We start from the raw sequence: 17,466 nt of genomic DNA, 5'->3' as shown, positions 1-17,466 counted from the left end.
GGTTCTTTTAAAGTTATCAAATGTTTAATTTATCAAACTTTCATGAAGTAAATTAAAGATGCAGATAAATGGAAAGGCATTCTATGTTCACAGATTGGAAGAATTAGTAATGTTAAAATGTCTATACTACTCAAAGTGATCTATAGAGTTGATGCAATTCGTATCAAAATCCCAGTGGCGTTCTTTACATAAATAGAAAAAAAAAAAACCCTAAAATATGAGTGTGTCATTTAGTTTTATGTATTTATGAATTTTTCTTGTTTTCTTTTCATTCTTGATTTCATTCTTGATTTCTAGTTCCATTCCATTGTGCTCAGAAAAGACATCTGGAATTATTTTGATATTCTTAAATTTGTTAAGAATTGTTTGTGACCTAGCACGTCCTGGAAAATATTCCATGTGAGAAGAATGCATATTTTTCTACTGTTGAGTGAATGCTTACTGTGTGCCTGATAATGCCATTTGGTTTATAGTGTTGTTCAGTTCTGCTGTTTCCTTATTGATATTCTGTCCAAATGATCTATCCATTATAGACAGTGAGATATTGAAGTCTTTTATTATTATATTGCTTCTATTTCTCCTTTAAGCTCTGTCAATATTTGCTTTGTATATTTAGGTGTTTTAATATTGGGTGCATGATATACGTAATAATATGTGTTATATCTTCCTGTTGAACCGACTGTTTTATCATTATGTCTCTTGTGCTGACTTTGCTTTCTTTTGGTTACTATTTGCATGGAATAGAGATTCCACCTCTTCACTTTCAGCCTATGTGTGTCATGAAACCTAAAGTATGCAGTTGGGTCTTATTTTTTAATCCATAGAGGCACTCAACTTTTTTGATTAGAAAATTTAGTACACTTACATTTAAAACCATTATTGAAAGGTCAGGACTTAATGTTGCGATTTTGTTAATTGTTTTCTGTCTGTTTTGTAGTTCTCTTGTTCCTCTCTTCTGTTGCTGTCTTTGTGAAGTGATTTTTCATAGTGTTATGCTTTGACTCTTTTCTCTTTTGTTGTGTATCTACTATACTTTTAATTGTAGTTACCTGGGAACTTGTATCACAGATTTGATAGTTATAGCAGTCTATAACTGAAGTTAAGTACAGTTAAGGTAACAACTTTAATAGCACACAGCAACTCTATATTTTACTATTCTCCCACACTTTATGTAATTGATGTCAGATTTCTTTACATATTGTATTTCCATAAGCAAATTTTTGTACTTATTGTTATTCTTACTATGTTTGACTTTTGATTTATAAGCTAGGATTGAAAGCAAATTATGTGCCACAATTACGGTATTTTAATATTCTGCATTTCTCCTCATATTTATCTTTACCAATGAAAGGTAAGACTAGTGGCGATGAAATCCCTCAGTTTTTGCTTTTTAAAAAATTTTTTTTTAAAAATCTCTGCTTCATTCTTAAAGGACAGTTTGCCAGGTAAATTGTTGATGATTGGCAGATTTTTTCTCTAAGCACTTTGGATATGTTATCCTGCTCTCTTCTTGCCTGCAAAGTTTCTACTGAGAAATCTGCTATTAGTCTTACAGGGCTTCCCTTGTATGTAACAAGTCACTTTTCTCTTGGTGCTTTCAAAGTTATCTTTGTCTTTGAATTTTGATAATGTAATTATAGTGTGTCTTTGTGTAGACCTCTTTGGGTTCTACCTATTTATGAACTTTTGGGCTTCATGAATCAAGATGTCCTTTTCTCTTCCTAGATTTGGGAAGTCCTCAGCCATTATTTCTTTAAACATGCTTTCTGCCTCTTTCTCTTTCTTTTTTCCTATTGGGACCCTCATAATGCATCTATATACTTTTGCTGTATGGTTTCTCATATGTCATGTATGTATAATTTACTCTTTTTTCTTTTCATTCATATAACCAGATAATTTGAAATAACCTGTCCTCAAGTTTGCTGATTCTTTATTTTGCATGATACAGTTTGCTTGAAGTGCTCTATTGAATTTTTCAGTTCAGTTATTGAGTCCCAGAATTTCTGTCCGGTTGCTTTTTGTGTTTTATATTTTTTAATTATAAACTTTTCATTTAGTTCATGTACTATTTTCCTGATGGTGTTTGGTTGTCTGTGTTTCTTGTAGTTATTGGGTTCAAAACAATTATTTTGAATGTTTTGGTCAAGCAGTTCATAAATCCTCATTTCTTCAGGGTAGGTTACTGAAGCTTTATTGGTTTCCTTAAGTGGTATCATATTTTCCAGATTCTTCACGATCTGTGTAGGCTTGCATTAGTGAATGTGCGTTTGAAGCAGCAGACGCTTCTTCCAGATTTTATAGACTGGTTTTGACAAATAAAGATCTTCCTCTGCCAGATCCCTGAACTGATAGGACTGCCTCTGGTATTGTGGTCTAGCAAAGCTGGAATCAGGTTATGTGGCTACTGCTGGGACTGCTGCTGTGTCTCTGGTCAGTGGACCTGTTGGCAGGGGCACGGATGGGTGTGGCTTCCTCTGGGTGCTTAGGTGGGCAGGATTGCCTCCCTACTGTAGTAGAGTGGGGCTGAACTTAGATCACAGGGCTGAATCAGAATTTGCACTCACTCTGATGCCCACAGTTGGCAGTCCTGTTGCCAGTGATGCCAAATGGTGTGGCTCCTTCTGGATCTCTGAGCAGACAGGACTGCCTCTAGGACCATGGTGGTACAGGGTTGGAGCCACATCATGGAGCAGCTTCTGGGTTCACAGCTGTGTCTGAAGTTGGCAGGCATGTTGCTGAGGGCACAATGTTTCTGTGAGAGAATGAAGGTTAGGGAAACTCCTTTTCTATCATCTTGTTGATGTCAGATTAGAACACAGAATAAGCACAATGATAGAATTCAAATCAATTAATATCACCCTTTAACATTTTCTATGACTCCTGTCTCAGAAGAAAAACCTCTAATAGGAACTGTTTGGCAAGCTCACTGTCTTGTAAACTTCCACTCAGAACTCACTCTCTCCCATGTTCATTGACAAATCCTAAGTTTTCAAGAGAAATGTCTAGCACCATCCCTTCTCTCTACTGTGACTCTCTGAGCTTACATAACATAACAGACTCATCTTTTTCCCCATTTAGGTCACCTAAGAAATTCTTGAAATTTTCTGCCATCAAAAATTATCAGAAAAATAAAACTTGGCACTGTAAAAATAGATTAGTTATAATGTCTATATTTCTTCTCTTGAACCATCATCCATCTACAGGTTGGCATGCACACATGGATCCAGCCTTTATGATTTTGTCTACTCCAAGTTGCCTGAGGATTGGTTCATGGGGGAAAATACTGATCAGACTGTTAGCCCCACAAGTCTCAGGGAAGCTTCCTAACTTTGTCTGGATGTTAGGTCTCTACGCTCTCATAGCCTTTTCGCTCTGGGTTGGTTCTGTTCTTCATATATCTATACTCAAGTTTGAGTGCCCATACATTATGCATTATTTCTTTGGGCTCTGTAGGTCCCAGGCTCCTAAATGAGAAAGTATGTTCCTGGTATCCAGCTATTCTAGATGATCTGTCTTGGGCCCTATAGTTTCCTGGCCCCTAGATAAAGAATTCACATTTCTAACCAGTCTTGAAGTATTTGTTGTTGGGATTTAGTCATTCCAAACTGACCCTGCAAATCCTTCTGGGTTTCTCTTCTGAAACTTGAGCATGAAAATGCAGCTCTGACACTGTCAAATTCTCTCTTCATGTCCCACTCTTGGAAAAGAAAAGCTTTCACACCATTGCCTGTGACATATTGTTTCCAATCATCAATCCAGGATCCTGAACACTCACTGGCTTTATTTGTTTTTTTGTTTGTTTTTTTTTTCTCTTAGGATCTGTGCGTCTGGTTGGAGGGGATGGACCCTGCTCAGGGCAAGTAGAAGCGCGTTCTGAAGAAGACTGGATTCCAGTGTCTGATGGGAACTTCACACTCCCCACTGCCCAGGTCATCTGTGCAGAGCTGGGATGTGGCAAGGCTGTGTCTGTCCTGGGACACATGCCCTTCAGAGAGTCAGATGGCCAGGTCTGGGCTGAAGAGTTCAGGTGCAATGGGGAGGAGCATGAGCTCTCATCCTGCCTCAGAGTGCCCTGTCCAGGGGGCACTTGTCACCACAGGGGAGCTGTTCAAGTTGTCTGTTCAGGTCAGATGTAGACCTCCCTGCATACCCTTTTGGGGTAAGAAAATCATGAGATTTTGCTAAAATTCTGTCTTTCCCAAGCAGCATACACAGAAGTCCGACTCATGAGAAATGGCACCTCTCAGTGTGAGGGGCAAGTGGAGGTGAATATTTCTGGACGATGGAGAGTGCTCTGTGCCTCCCACTGGAGTTTGGCCAATGCCAATGTTGTCTGTCGTCAGCTCAGCTGTGGAGTAGCTATTTCCACCCCAAAAAGAGCAGAAGGAGGTGATCAGATCTGGAAAGCCCGATTTCACTGCTCAGGGACTGAGTCCTTCTTGTGGAATTGCCCTGTGACTGCCCTGGGTGTTCCTGACTGCAGCCATGGAAACACGGCCTCTGTGATCTGCTCAGGTAAGAGAGAGGGAAGGGCTGACAGGTACTCAAGGTGCTCCTGGAGGGAAATGTCCCCAAGAGCAGAGAGTGAGGGAAAACTGGCTTCAAAAGTTAGATATTTTGTGGTGAAATATGGTTTTTGTTATTATGCATTCATTTTTCAGATCAGGGCAAGAAGCATTAAGGGAATAATATTTTTTAAATAAACATTGATATTTAAGTATAATCATAGAGAACAATGTATAAAAAACAAGCATATACCTGTCAGGTTTTTTCCCTCTTTGGACCATGTGAGAATTACTATACCCATCAGATTCCTTTGCTAGGTACCTCAGCATGTATTTCTCAAATATAAAGACATTCATTCAAATTCAGGAAGTTTTAATTTCACACAATATTATTAACTGTTTATTTTGAAATATATCTGAACCTAAAGTTGTTTGCTTTTTATTTGGTTGTGTGGTTATAGTAGAAGTGTTTAACTACAAATTCAATATTTTCAATAAATCAGGATTATTCAGATTTTCTATTGGTTCTTGTGTCATTTCAACTGGTGCTTTTCAAAGAATTTCTCCACTTTAGCTAGATGTTTAAAAGTCTTGGCAAAGGGGGAGTGACATCAGCATCATGGTGGTGTAAGATGTGCCTCCTTTTTGTTCATCTTTTTAACAACTAATTAACCGTACATCCACGATCAAAAGTGCCTCTGTGAGAGTTGTGGGATCCAATATCTTATACCAAGGAACCAGAAGGATGGTCATTCACCTGGGCATCCAGTAATAGGCAGATAGACATTGGTACAAACTGTGGACCCAGCAGGAGCTAGTGAACCTGTCCCAGCCCCCTGGGCCACGGTCAGGGAAAACCTGGAGAAACTTGGTGAATGCTAACTTGGTCAGACACCTATGAAAATTTTTAGAAGTCCAGGATTCCTGGGGGGAGATTTCAGTACTCTATTGGAGCCAAAACAAACAAACACCCAGAAAACAAACACAAACCATGTTTGAATGATTGGAGAGGATCAAAAGATTTTGCCAGTGCTGCTCCTCACACCTAGATGACACAGCATAAATTTGAACTAGCCAATTTGGCCTTTCCCATGGGGGAAAAGGAGAGCAGTGAGTTAGTGCCCACTCAACCAGAGTTCTGGGGCTGGACCTCTAAGACTGGGGGGAGAGAGGAGATGTGAAAGATCATTAAGAATGTCAAAGGGCATAAAAGGGATGCAATTCCTGCTGACTATGCTCAGGGCTTCAGCAGGAAACCCATCCATAAGCCTCTGGGAGGATGTCACCCAAAGGTTTCCCTCCCTGGGCCTGTGGGCACTTTCAATTCCCTGAGTACTAAACTCACACTTACTGCCACTCTCCTGACAGCTGCTTTTGTGTGTTCCCAAGTGTGGAGGTGAAAGAAAACTCCAGTAAATGGAGTGATCTCAAAAAAATAGACTAGGTTCTGTGGGCAAGGAGATAACCACAGACTTGAGCTGTAGCACAACATGCTGCAAAACAGAAAAGAGGTTTCCAGCAGCCTGGTGAGTTGTAAGAACCAGAGAAGATATAAAAGCTTAAGATTTCTGCTACAGGAAAGAGCAAGAAATGTGGAGCAAATGAGTCTATATGAGGTCAGAGAAGAGTATATACCACCTGAAGGTAATTAGTGAAGATTTGATGGGGTGTCTGCTGCATCTAAAGCAAAATCAGCAATGCAAAACTGCAAGGAACTTGAAGAATCAAGGAAAGTAGTCATCACCGATGGGTAACAATAACCTTCCAAAACTGACAAAGACATGTCAATGACATGGAATTTTGCAATCTAGCTTATAAAGAATCCAACATAGCTGTTCTGAGGAAACTGAATGAGCTACAAGAAAACACAGAAAGACGATTCAATGAAATCAGGAAAACAATGGATGAACAAAATGAGAAATTTAACAAAGAGAAGTTATAAAGAGAACCAAACAAATTCCAGTGCTGAAGAATTTAATAAATGAAACGAAAAAAAAAATACAATAGAGAGCATCTACAACAGAGCAGATCAAATTCAAGATAGAATCAGTGACTACAGGATACAATCTTTGAAATAATCAGTCAGTAGAGAACAAAAGAAATAAGTAAAAGAGAACAAAGATATCCTATGTGGTCTATGGGTCTCCATCTAACACACAAATAATAGAGTAATTGGACTTCTAGGAAAAGAGAGGGAGAAGGTGAGAGAAAGTTTATTTAAATGAATAATAGCTGTGAACTTTTCAAACTTGGGGAGAGGCTTGAAAATTCAAGTTGATGAAGCTGATAGATCACCCTAACATCTGAATGCAAAAAGACCTTCTCCCAGAAACACTATAATTAAACTGTAAAAAATCAAAGACAAAGAATCATAAAAGTAGCAGAAAAAATATTGAATAAAATGGAATAACTAATGATTATAATGTGCTGTTAAAAATTTGAAACTCTACTGGTAACACCCAGGGCCAGCTTGTTCACGTTGTTTAGGGTTGCAGATTGATGACTTGCATATGGCTTATCCATGTATGCAGACTGTCTTCACTAATGACCAATAAGGCACAAACCAAATATAATTGATATTTCTTTGTACTAGCAAAAACTAGGGAAAAGTTCCGTTTATTATAGTATCAAGACTATTAAATTATTAAACTTAACAAAATATTTAAAGGCCTTTACATTGAAAGTCACAGAATTAAATACAAATATATTTCTAAATATCTATCTAAAATATCTATCATCTATCTATCTATCTATCTATCATCTATCTGTCTATCTATATACTATGTTCATGGATTAGAAAACTCAATAGAGTTGTCAGTTCTCTTCACTTCATCTACACAATCGATCTAATCCTAATCAAAATCTCAGCAATATTTTTATAGAACTTTATAAGCCAATTCTAAATTATATATTTAAATGGGAAGGAACTGGAATGGACAAAACAATTTTGAAAAGGAAGGACAAAAATGGAAGTAACCTAACTTCAAGTTTCCTACAAAGTATCCAAAGCAACGTGGTCATTAAATAAGGATAGTTCAATAGATCAATGGAACATGACAAAGTTCAGTAATAGACCCAAACTCACATATAATAAGTTGATTTTCTACAAAGGCATAAAGATATTTTAAAGGGGAAAATGTAATCTCTTCAAAAAATGATCAGCTAACTGGATATCTGCATGGAAAAAAATCAACCACAATCCCTATTGCACACTGTAAGCCCCTTTTCTCCCATCCTCACCCTGCATAAAAAGCCTCCATCAAAATAGCTCAAATAAATGATCATTCTCATATAAAATTTAACTATAAAACTTGTAGAAGAAAACATAAGAAAAGTGATCATGACCCTGGAGTAGGTAAACATTTCCTAAGGCACATAAGGTATTAACCATTAAAAACATGAAAAGTGATTTTTTTCAAAATTAAAACATTTTCCTTTTGAAAGAAAACATTAAGAAAATGAAAAGGTATTCAACTGATAGGGAGAAATTAATTGCAATACATATATATAACAAAGGACTTTTATCCAGAATAAGTGTAGAATTTACAACAGAAAAATATGAAAAGAAATACCCAGTATAACATGGGCAAAAGATTAAGAAAGACAATTCCCCAAGAATGATATACAAATGGTCAATAAGTAAATGAAAAGATATACACTATCATTAGTTATTAAGGAAATTCTAATTAAAATATAAGGAGGTATAATTTCACAAACTAGAACGGCTAGAGTTTAAGACACTGACAATTTCAAGTTTGGGGAAGGATGTTGATTTACTAGAACCCTCATACATTGCTGATGATAATGTAAAAGAAAACAGTTCTTTTGGAAAAATCAAGTTTTTTAAAGGTAGACATACACTTAACATGTTATGCAAAATTTCTTTTACCCAAGAGGGATGAAAAGATATGTCCACAAAAAATTTAGGCAAGAAAAGTTATGGCATCTTTATTTAAAAGAGCAAAAAATTATAAACCACTCCAATTTTCTTTAGCAAAAGAATGGAAAACAAGTTGTGGCATAATCATACAATGTGAGACTTTAACAATAGAAAGAATAAACTACTCATAAATCCAACACCACAGATTTAAATCTCAAAGCATGCTGAGTGAAAGAAGCCATGTAAAAAGGATTATATTTTGTATGATTTTATTAAATTCTAGAAAAACACAACTAATTTATTGTGATAGAAGACAGATCAGTATTTGCCTGAACTTGGGTTTGTGAGGCATTTATTGGTTGCAAGAGGCATATAGGAACTTTGGATGTAATCCTATATATATTCCTATATATTCTGAATTTTAATTGTGGTAGCAATTACAATGGCACATACAATTGTCAAAATAAATGTATTTTATTATATGAAAATTATACCTCACTACAGATGGTTTTATTATGTCTTTTGTTTTTAGCTTAATTCTACTTCAGTAAAAAAAAAAAACAAAACCCGTATTTTTAATGATTTTAGCCCTTTGAAAAATTTTGGATCTCATTTTTGTGTAAAATGATCGACCTTGGTAAATGACCCATAAGCCCTTGGAAAAGGTGTATTCTGTGGTTTTGAGATGCGTGTTTGTTAAGTCATACCATTTAAGTATTCAAAATATTTACTGACTGGATTTGCTGATTTGCTCTATCAGTTACTGAGGCTGATAGAAGGTGTTTTCTGGTAACTGCTGCTGCATGACAAGTTACTTCAAAATCTAGTCACTCAAAGCAACCGTTTTATTTTGTGTAACACAGATCACTGTGTATTTTTTCTTCAGCTCCCAATCACATTTTCCTCACTTCATTTAAGTCCTCACTGATGGCATTGCCCAAACGCATCAGGCTTCTGCCAATAATCTCCTCTACTCCTGCTAGCTTCTGCCTCTCACTTTGTTCCAAAAGCAATGTCACATGTTTTAGGTGGCATCCCAAATTTGGGCTACTATGGATAAAAATGCTACAAACACGCAGGCACAAGTCCTTTGGAAGACAAACACTTCATTTATCTTCAGTAAATACTTACTAATATGGTGAGTGTAAGTGTTTGTTTACTATTGCTGCATAACAATATTTCCCTCAAAACTTAGCAGCTTAAAACTCCTTTTTATTTTTGTCTGTGACTTGCTGGAATTTGGGAAGTGCTCAGACTGTCAGTTCTGTTTGGGGTCTCCTCAGGTTGTAGTCAGATATGAGCTGGGGTTAAAGTCATCTGAAGACCCAACTGGGCTAGGGCTCCAGGATAGCTCATGAACAAGCCTGGCAGCTGGAAGTTCAGCTGGATTGTGACCAGAGACCTGCACATGACAGTCTCTGCAGGACGAGAGCTAAAGTCCTAAGTGATTTGCAGGGAGGCCGTGTGACTTTTCAGACCTAGTGCTGAAAGCCAAGCAGGGCTACCTTCATTTCCTTCTGTTGCTTACTAGGAATTCACGAAGGTCAGCAGATATTCAAGGGCAGGAAGCAGAAGCCTCACTTCTTAGTGGATGTAACATAAAAGATTTTGTGAATATGTTTAAAAACCACCAACCCTACCAACCTGTTGATCGTTGCTCTTTCTGCAGGAAACCAGACCCAGGTGCTGCCCCAGTGCAACGACTCCTTGTCTGAACCAGCAGGCTCTGCAGCCTCAGAGGAGAGCCCCGCCAACTGCTCAGGTGAGGGTCCTACAGGACCAGAAGACCCTTCTCATTCCCTGTGTCAATGCCCCATTGTCCCATTTCTCTCTCCTCAGACAGCAGACAGCTCCGCCTGGTGGACGGGGGCGGTCACTGCGCCGGGAGAGTGGAGATCCTTCACCAGGGCTCCTGGGGCACCATCTGTGATGATGGCTGGGACCTGGACGATGCCCACGTGGTGTGCAGGCAGCTGGGCTGTGGAGAAGCCCTCAGTGCTATGGTGTCTGCTCACTTTGGGGAGGGATCAGGGCCCATCTGGCTGGACGACCTGAACTGCACCGGAAAGGAGTCCCACGTGTGGAGGTGCCCTTCCTGGGGCTGGGGGCGGCACAACTGCAGACACAAGGAGGACGTAGGGGTCATCTGCTCAGGTTTGCGCTGCACACTGTCCACAAGCTGGGGGAGGGGCGGGGACCGTAGAGGACGGGGTTCTGAGCCCTGAGGGAGAGTTGCTGAAATGGCCAGAGAAGGAAGCTTCCTCCCACGCAGACTGTCTTCCTATAGTAGACATGAAGATTGGATGATTTCACTTCCTCCTGCAGCAGCTGAGGTTCTGGTCCTTTCTTCTCAGCAATATCTCCTGGCAGAGCCATTTCTTACAGTCTCCACTTGAAAGCAGAGCTCACTCTTCAGTTACCTATGGTAGTAAAATCTTGAGATCCTGTTGCTATTGTAATGAAACCACACACTGAGTAGTTAAACACAAATTTATTATTTTGCAGTTATGTATGTTAGAAGTCTGACAAGGGTCCCAGTGGGCTAACATCTAGGTGTCCACAAGGCTGTATTCTTCCTGGAGGCTCTGGGGAGGAACCCTCTTCCCAGGCTTTTCTAGTTTCTGAAGGTGGCCTGCATTCCTTGGCTTGGAGCTCCCTTCTTCTTCAGACAATAGTCCCTCCTCTGAACATTCTTCCATGTCTCATCTCCCTCTAACCGCAGGCAGGAAGAGTATTCCAATTTTATGGATAGTGGGTCTTAGGATGTGATCAGAGTGGGTTTACTTTGTTAATTCATAATATTGCTGGTTAATCTCACCATCTGAAGGTCCTAGTCTTACTATCATCTATGAAGTCCCTTTTGAAATATAAGGTATTCACAGCTTCCAGGGATTAGGATGTGGACATCTGTGGGGGTCCATTATTCTGTCGACCACCTCACTGTCCACATCTCTTTCACATACTGTCTTAAAGGTTATTTTCAGGAAGCAGGATTCAGTTCCCCCTCCCTGCAGTTGCCCAGGACAGAGTTCCTCTCAGTTTATGATCTGCTACATCATTGTGGTAGATATAGAAAGACAGACATTAATGGACAAAGTTGGGTAAAAAGGAGACAAATTTCAGTCTTGTCACCTAGTAGGTGTCTCCTCATCTGGGTCAGGGATGAGTGTTCACAATTTCTGGGAGAGAGGGAAACCCAGAGCACTGAGTGGAGGGCTCACTGTGTCCTGTTTCCTCCCTTTCAATTTCAGAGTTCCTGGCCCTCAGGATGGTGAGCGAGGACCAGGAGTGTGCTGGGTGGCTGGAAGTTTTCTACAACGGGACCTGGGGCAGTGTCTGCCGCAGCCCCATGGGAGACATCACTGTGTCCATCATCTGCAGACAGCTTGGCTGTGGGGACAGTGGAACCCTCAACTCTTCTGTTGCACTTAGGGAAGGTTCTAGACCCCGGTGGGTAGATGGAATCCAGTGCCGGAAAACTGATACCTCTCTCTGGCAGTGTCCTTCTGACCCTTGGAGTTACAATTCATGCTATCCCAAGGATGAAGCCTATATCTCATGTGCAGGTGACTGACTGACAGTGTCTGTGTCTGTCTGTCCCAACCTTGTAGGACACTGTTGGTGAGATTTTTGTATTTTCAGATCTAAGTGATGAATTTAAGCTGAGTCTACGAAATGAACTTTAGATCAAGATTATTTAATCCACGTGCTCCAATATTGTTTCAAAGAAAAAAGTAAAGAAATCTGGGTTGACAGCAGTTTATGTGAAAAATACCACGGAGATTGGGTGCATGTGTCCCAAGGGCAAAAACAACTAGAAACCATGTCACAGGGACTCTATAATCAGGCTAATTAGCAGAAATGCCAGAGTAGATGTAGCCTAATTGTTGACCTCAGACTTTGAAGGTCCAGGGGGAGGGACCCTGATGGTGGATGGAGATTGTAAGGAGGCAGATTTGGGTTCACCCTCAGTACAAGTAGCATAAGGGAATCTCACTCCTGTGATGATCCCCCAGGGAAAGAACAATACTACCAGGTTAAAGAACACTGGAAGCACAAAGGATGGCCAGCCCTCCTTCTCTTATGTCCCCTTTTGCCTGTCTCTGTGTCTCTTCCGTGAATCAGCCACACTTGCTCCTGCTGGACTTAAAGCATGCTTGGCACTAGGGAATTTTTGTCCTTTCCATGGGTTTGTTTTATGCTTAGAGGAAGACCATTTCCTTTCTCTTTCATCTAAATTACAAAGACATTGCTTATTGTAAACAGAGAAGACATATAAAATGTAAAAAGATAAATGAATCACATCCCATGAACTCTTGTCCACTCATATCCTCCTGATGTAAACAAGATTAATGGACTGATATATGCTATTTTTCACATTCCCCCATTATCATATTTATATCCAAATACATAGACCCATAAAAGAATTTATGTTGATGGTGTATTGTTATTTATTTTTATAACATTGGGATTATATCATACACACTATTGTTAAATTTGCTTTTTATCACTTAACAACGTCATGGGTATTCCTCCAGGTATCTCTAATTCTTGTAAAACAATGGCATAATATTTCATTAATGAGAGATTGGTATTCCAGTTCATATTGCCCTTTGCCTATTTACTGGTAGTCCAATTGTTTTTAATTTTTTTTCCCTTAAAAATTTTGTAGTGAGCATTTTATACATGTATCTCTATATATTGCTGAGTTTATTACTTAGCATTACTCCCCATGTTGATATTATTAGATCAAATATACACACACACAGACACACTCACATGAACATAGACACAAACACAAATTTTAATAGATATTTTCAAAATACTTTCTAGGATTAATTAGTTCCAATTGTCTTCATATCTAGATACAAAATGCCGGCATTTTTTAATCACTTGACTATTAAACTAAAGCCAAATCATAGAGAAAGATCAATAAACTGTAAGAGCTCACAAGTCTCAGCCTAAAACATTTGAAGTCTGAAGTAAGGATGACAGTCGCTTTGCTCCTGGTTTCTTTCACCTTCCTTCCTTCCCTCCATGCTTTCCTTACTTCTTTTTTTGCAGTTTCACAGTGTTCTTCCTTCATTCAACCTTCTTTTCCTGCCCCTTTGTTCCCCGCCCTTCTCTCTCTCTCTCTCTCTCTCTCTCTCACATACACACACACACACACACACACACACACACACACACACACACTCGCACCATTCAGGTGTACCCTGGATTATAGGCTAGGAGTTGTCTGAAATCCACAGCCAAGGGGGAGTGTGGCAATAGATATTTCAAAGGCAGAAGCTCATTTTTTTCCTTGACTCTCTCTCCTCATCTCTTTTTCTGGCTCCTGTGGAAGGTTGAAGGGCTATTAAACTATAAGACCTTATTTTGTTTTTTAAGCTCTTCGTTGGAATATAATTGCTTTACACTCTTGTACGAGCTTTTGAGGTACACCAAAGTGAATCAGCTGTATTTATACATATATCCCCATTTCCCCTCCCTCCCATGACTCCCTCCCACCCTCCCTGTTCTGGCCCTCTGAGGCATCACCCATCATCGAGTTGATCTGCCTTTGTTATTCAGCAACTTCCCACTAGCTATCTATTTTACAGTTGGTAGTGTAAATACATAAGACCTTATTTTGATGATAATTTTCTATGCTCAAACACAATGAATTGAGAGGTAGTTAGGTCTAGAATCCTGAACATGAGCAACCACCCAAAAGAGTTCCTTACCTCATTTTTAGAGACGTCTTACTGCTTAGGGTAGGAGGTTTGATAGTATAATATGGAAAGGGTATGCCAATTCTGATATTTTATGACAAAGAGTGTGGATACATTTGTTTTCTTGTGTTGTTATGAATTTATGTCTATTTTTTTGTCTTCAATGCTTTTATGTGCTTTTTTTTTTGGTCCTGTGTTTTTTATCTCTGTGTCCTCAATATAGTTTTGCTCAGTATATTTACTTGAGCCTCCTGGACACTTACTACCTAGCTATTTGTCTACTTACCTATCTTTCTCTAAATTCTACTGGGCCTATTCCTTTTTAAAAAAGTGTCCTCTAAACAGAATCCAACAACACATTAGAAAGGTCATACACAATGATCAAAGGGGTTTATCCCAGGGATGCAAGGATTCTTCAATATACAGAAATCAACCAATGTGATACACCATATTAACAAATTAAAGAATAAAACCATATGATTATCGTAATAGATGCAGAAAAAGCTTTTGACAAAATTCAACACCCATTTATGATAAAAAAAACTCTCTAGAAAGTGGGCATAGAGGGCACCTACCTCAACATAGTAAAGGACATATATGACAAACACACAGCAAACATCATTCTCAATGGTGAAAACTGAAAACATTTCCTTTAAGATCAGGAACAAGAAAAGGATGTTCACTCTTGCCACTATTATTCAACATAGTATTGGAAGTCCTAGCCACAGCAATCAGAGAAGAAAAAGAAATAAAAAGGAATCCAAATTGGGAAAGAAGTAAAACCGTCACTGTTTCCAGATGACATGATACTATACATAGAAAATCCTAAAGATGCCACCGCAAAACTACTTGAACTAGTCAGTGAATTTGGGAAGGTTGAAGTATACAAAATTAATGCACAGAAATCTTTTGCATTCCTATACACTAACAACAAAAGATCAGAAAGAGAAATTAAGGAAACACTCCCATTTACCATTGCAACAAAAAGAATAAAACACCTAGGAATAAACCTACCTAAGGAGACAAAAGACCTGTACTCAGAAAACTATAAAATACTGGTGAAAATAATCAAAGATGACACAACAGATGGAGAGATATACCATGCTCTTGGGTTGGAAGAATCAATACTGTGAAAATGACTATACTACCCAAATCAATCTACAGATTCAATGCAATCCCTATCAAATTACTAATGGCATTTTTCACAGAATTAGAACAAAAAACTTTATAATTTGTATGGAAACACAAAAGACACTAAATAGTCAAAGCAATCTTGAGAAAGAAAAATGCAGCTGGAGAAATCAGGCTCTCTGACTTCTGACTATACTGCAAAACTACAGTAATCAAGACAGTATGGTACTGGCACAGAAACAGAAATATAGATCAATGGAACAGTATAGAAAGCCCAGAGATAAACACACACACGGATGGTCACCTAATCTATGACAAAGGAGGCAAGAATATACAATGGAGAAAAGCCTCTTCAATAAATGGCGCTGGGAAAACTGGACAGCTACATGTAAAATAATGAAATTAGAACACTCTCTAACACCATACACAAAAATAAACTCAAAATGGATTAAAGACCTAAATGTAAGACTGGACTCTATAAAACTCTTAGAGGAAAACATGGGAAAAACATTCTTTGACATAAATCACAGCAAGATCTTTTATGACCCACATCCCAGAGTAATGAAAATAAAAACAAAAGTAAGTAAATGGGACCTAATTAAACTTAAAAGCTTTTGCACAGCAAAGGAAACCATAAATAAGAGGAAAAAACAACTCACAGAATGGGAGAAAATATTTGAAATGAAGCAACTGACAAAGGATTCATCTTCAAAATATACAAACAGCTCACAGCTCAATATCAAAAAAACAAACAACCCAATCAAAAAATGGACAGAAGACCTAAATAGACATTTCACCAAAGAAGACATGCAGATGGTTAATAGGCACATGAAAAGATGCTCAGCATCACTAATTATTATAGAAATGCAAATAAAAACTATAATAAGGAATCACCTCACACCGGTTAGAATGGGCATCATCAAAAAATCTACAAACAATAAATGCTGGAGAGGGTGCAGAGAAAAGGGAACGCTCTTGCACTGTTGGTGGGAATGTAAATTGATAGCCATTGTGAAGAACAGTATGGAGATTCCTTAAAAAACTAAAAATGGAACTACCATATGACCCAGTAATCCCACTACTGGGCATATACCCTGAGAAAACCATAACTCAAAAACATATGTGTACCCCAATGTTCATTGCAGCACTATTTACAATAGTCAGGACACGGAAACAACCTAAATGTCCATCGACAGGCCCCCTGTTTCTTTGGAGAAAACTCACTTTTCCTCCCAGAGCCTTGCCAGCAGTGAAGAGAAGACTGGCAGCAATGGTATTTTGAGGACATATTTGAGGCTGCAGCCATACGGCTTTCCAATGGGGAAATGACTGCCTTTCCCATCAGGACCCAATTTCAAAGTTGACACACAGCAACTGTACCTGCAGTTCCTATGCAGCAGAAAGATACCCAGACCATACTTTGAGCCCTTCCAAGAAACTCTCCTCCGCAGGGAGTCTGCAGGGGGTGAAACGGCATAACGGATTTAAGGCTCAATGTAGGCCTAAAAGTCACTGGGTCTTGCCAAACCTAGCTGTGTTAAAGAAGATGTGGTACATATATGTAGTGGAATACTACTCAGCCACAAAAGAAATGAAATTGGGTCATTTGTAGAGATGTGGATGGATCTAGAGTCTGTCATACAGAGTGAAGTAAGTCAGAAAGAGAAAAACAAATATTGTATATTGATGCACATATGTGGAATCTAGAAAAATGGTACAGAGGAACATATTTATAGGGCAGGAATAGAAAGGCAGAAGTAGAGAACTGACCTGTGGACACAGCGGGGGAAGGGGAGGGTAGGATGAATTGGGAGACTGAGTTGAATATAAATGCACTACCATGTGTAAGATAGCTAGCTAGTGGGAATCTGCTGTACAGCACAGGGAGCTCAGCTTGGTGCTCTGTGATGACCTAGATGAGTGGAATGGGGGTGGTGTGGGAGGGAGGTGCAAGAGGGAGGGGACATGTGTATATGTATAGCTGATGCACTTCACTGTGGAGCAGAAACCAATACAACATTGTAAAGCAATTGTACTCCAATAAAAAATAATAGTAAAAAAATAAAAAAATTTAAAAAGTGTCCTCTTCCTATAGTAATCTCTTTGCTTGTCCATATATCATACTGAAAAATAGATAAGAAAAGTTTAGAATCTTTTATATAATTTCCCTTTAAAAAGTATAACTAATATTGAATACAAATTCTGTGAATCTGGACTTAGTATTTTTAAAATCTCT

General features: G+C 38.7%; 1 protein-coding gene across 1 annotated transcript in view; it reads left to right on the top strand.

The window, feature by feature from the left end:
* Positions 1-17,466, top strand: part of LOC130834045 (uncharacterized) — a 491,328-nt gene that overhangs the window by 98,164 nt on the left and 375,698 nt on the right. The window contains 5 exon segments of the mRNA XM_057704144.1: positions 3,817-4,125; positions 4,207-4,515; positions 10,055-10,147; positions 10,225-10,539; positions 11,637-11,951. Coding sequence (XP_057560127.1) covers positions 3,817-4,125; positions 4,207-4,515; positions 10,055-10,147; positions 10,225-10,539; positions 11,637-11,951 — 1,341 coding nt within the window.

This window comes from Hippopotamus amphibius, chromosome 12 (genome assembly GCF_030028045.1).
Source record: "Hippopotamus amphibius kiboko isolate mHipAmp2 chromosome 12, mHipAmp2.hap2, whole genome shotgun sequence".
Classification (NCBI taxonomy): domain Eukaryota; kingdom Metazoa; phylum Chordata; class Mammalia; order Artiodactyla; family Hippopotamidae; genus Hippopotamus; species Hippopotamus amphibius.
Note: the sequence above shows the minus strand (reverse complement) of the source record. Positions and strands in the feature narration are given on the sequence as shown.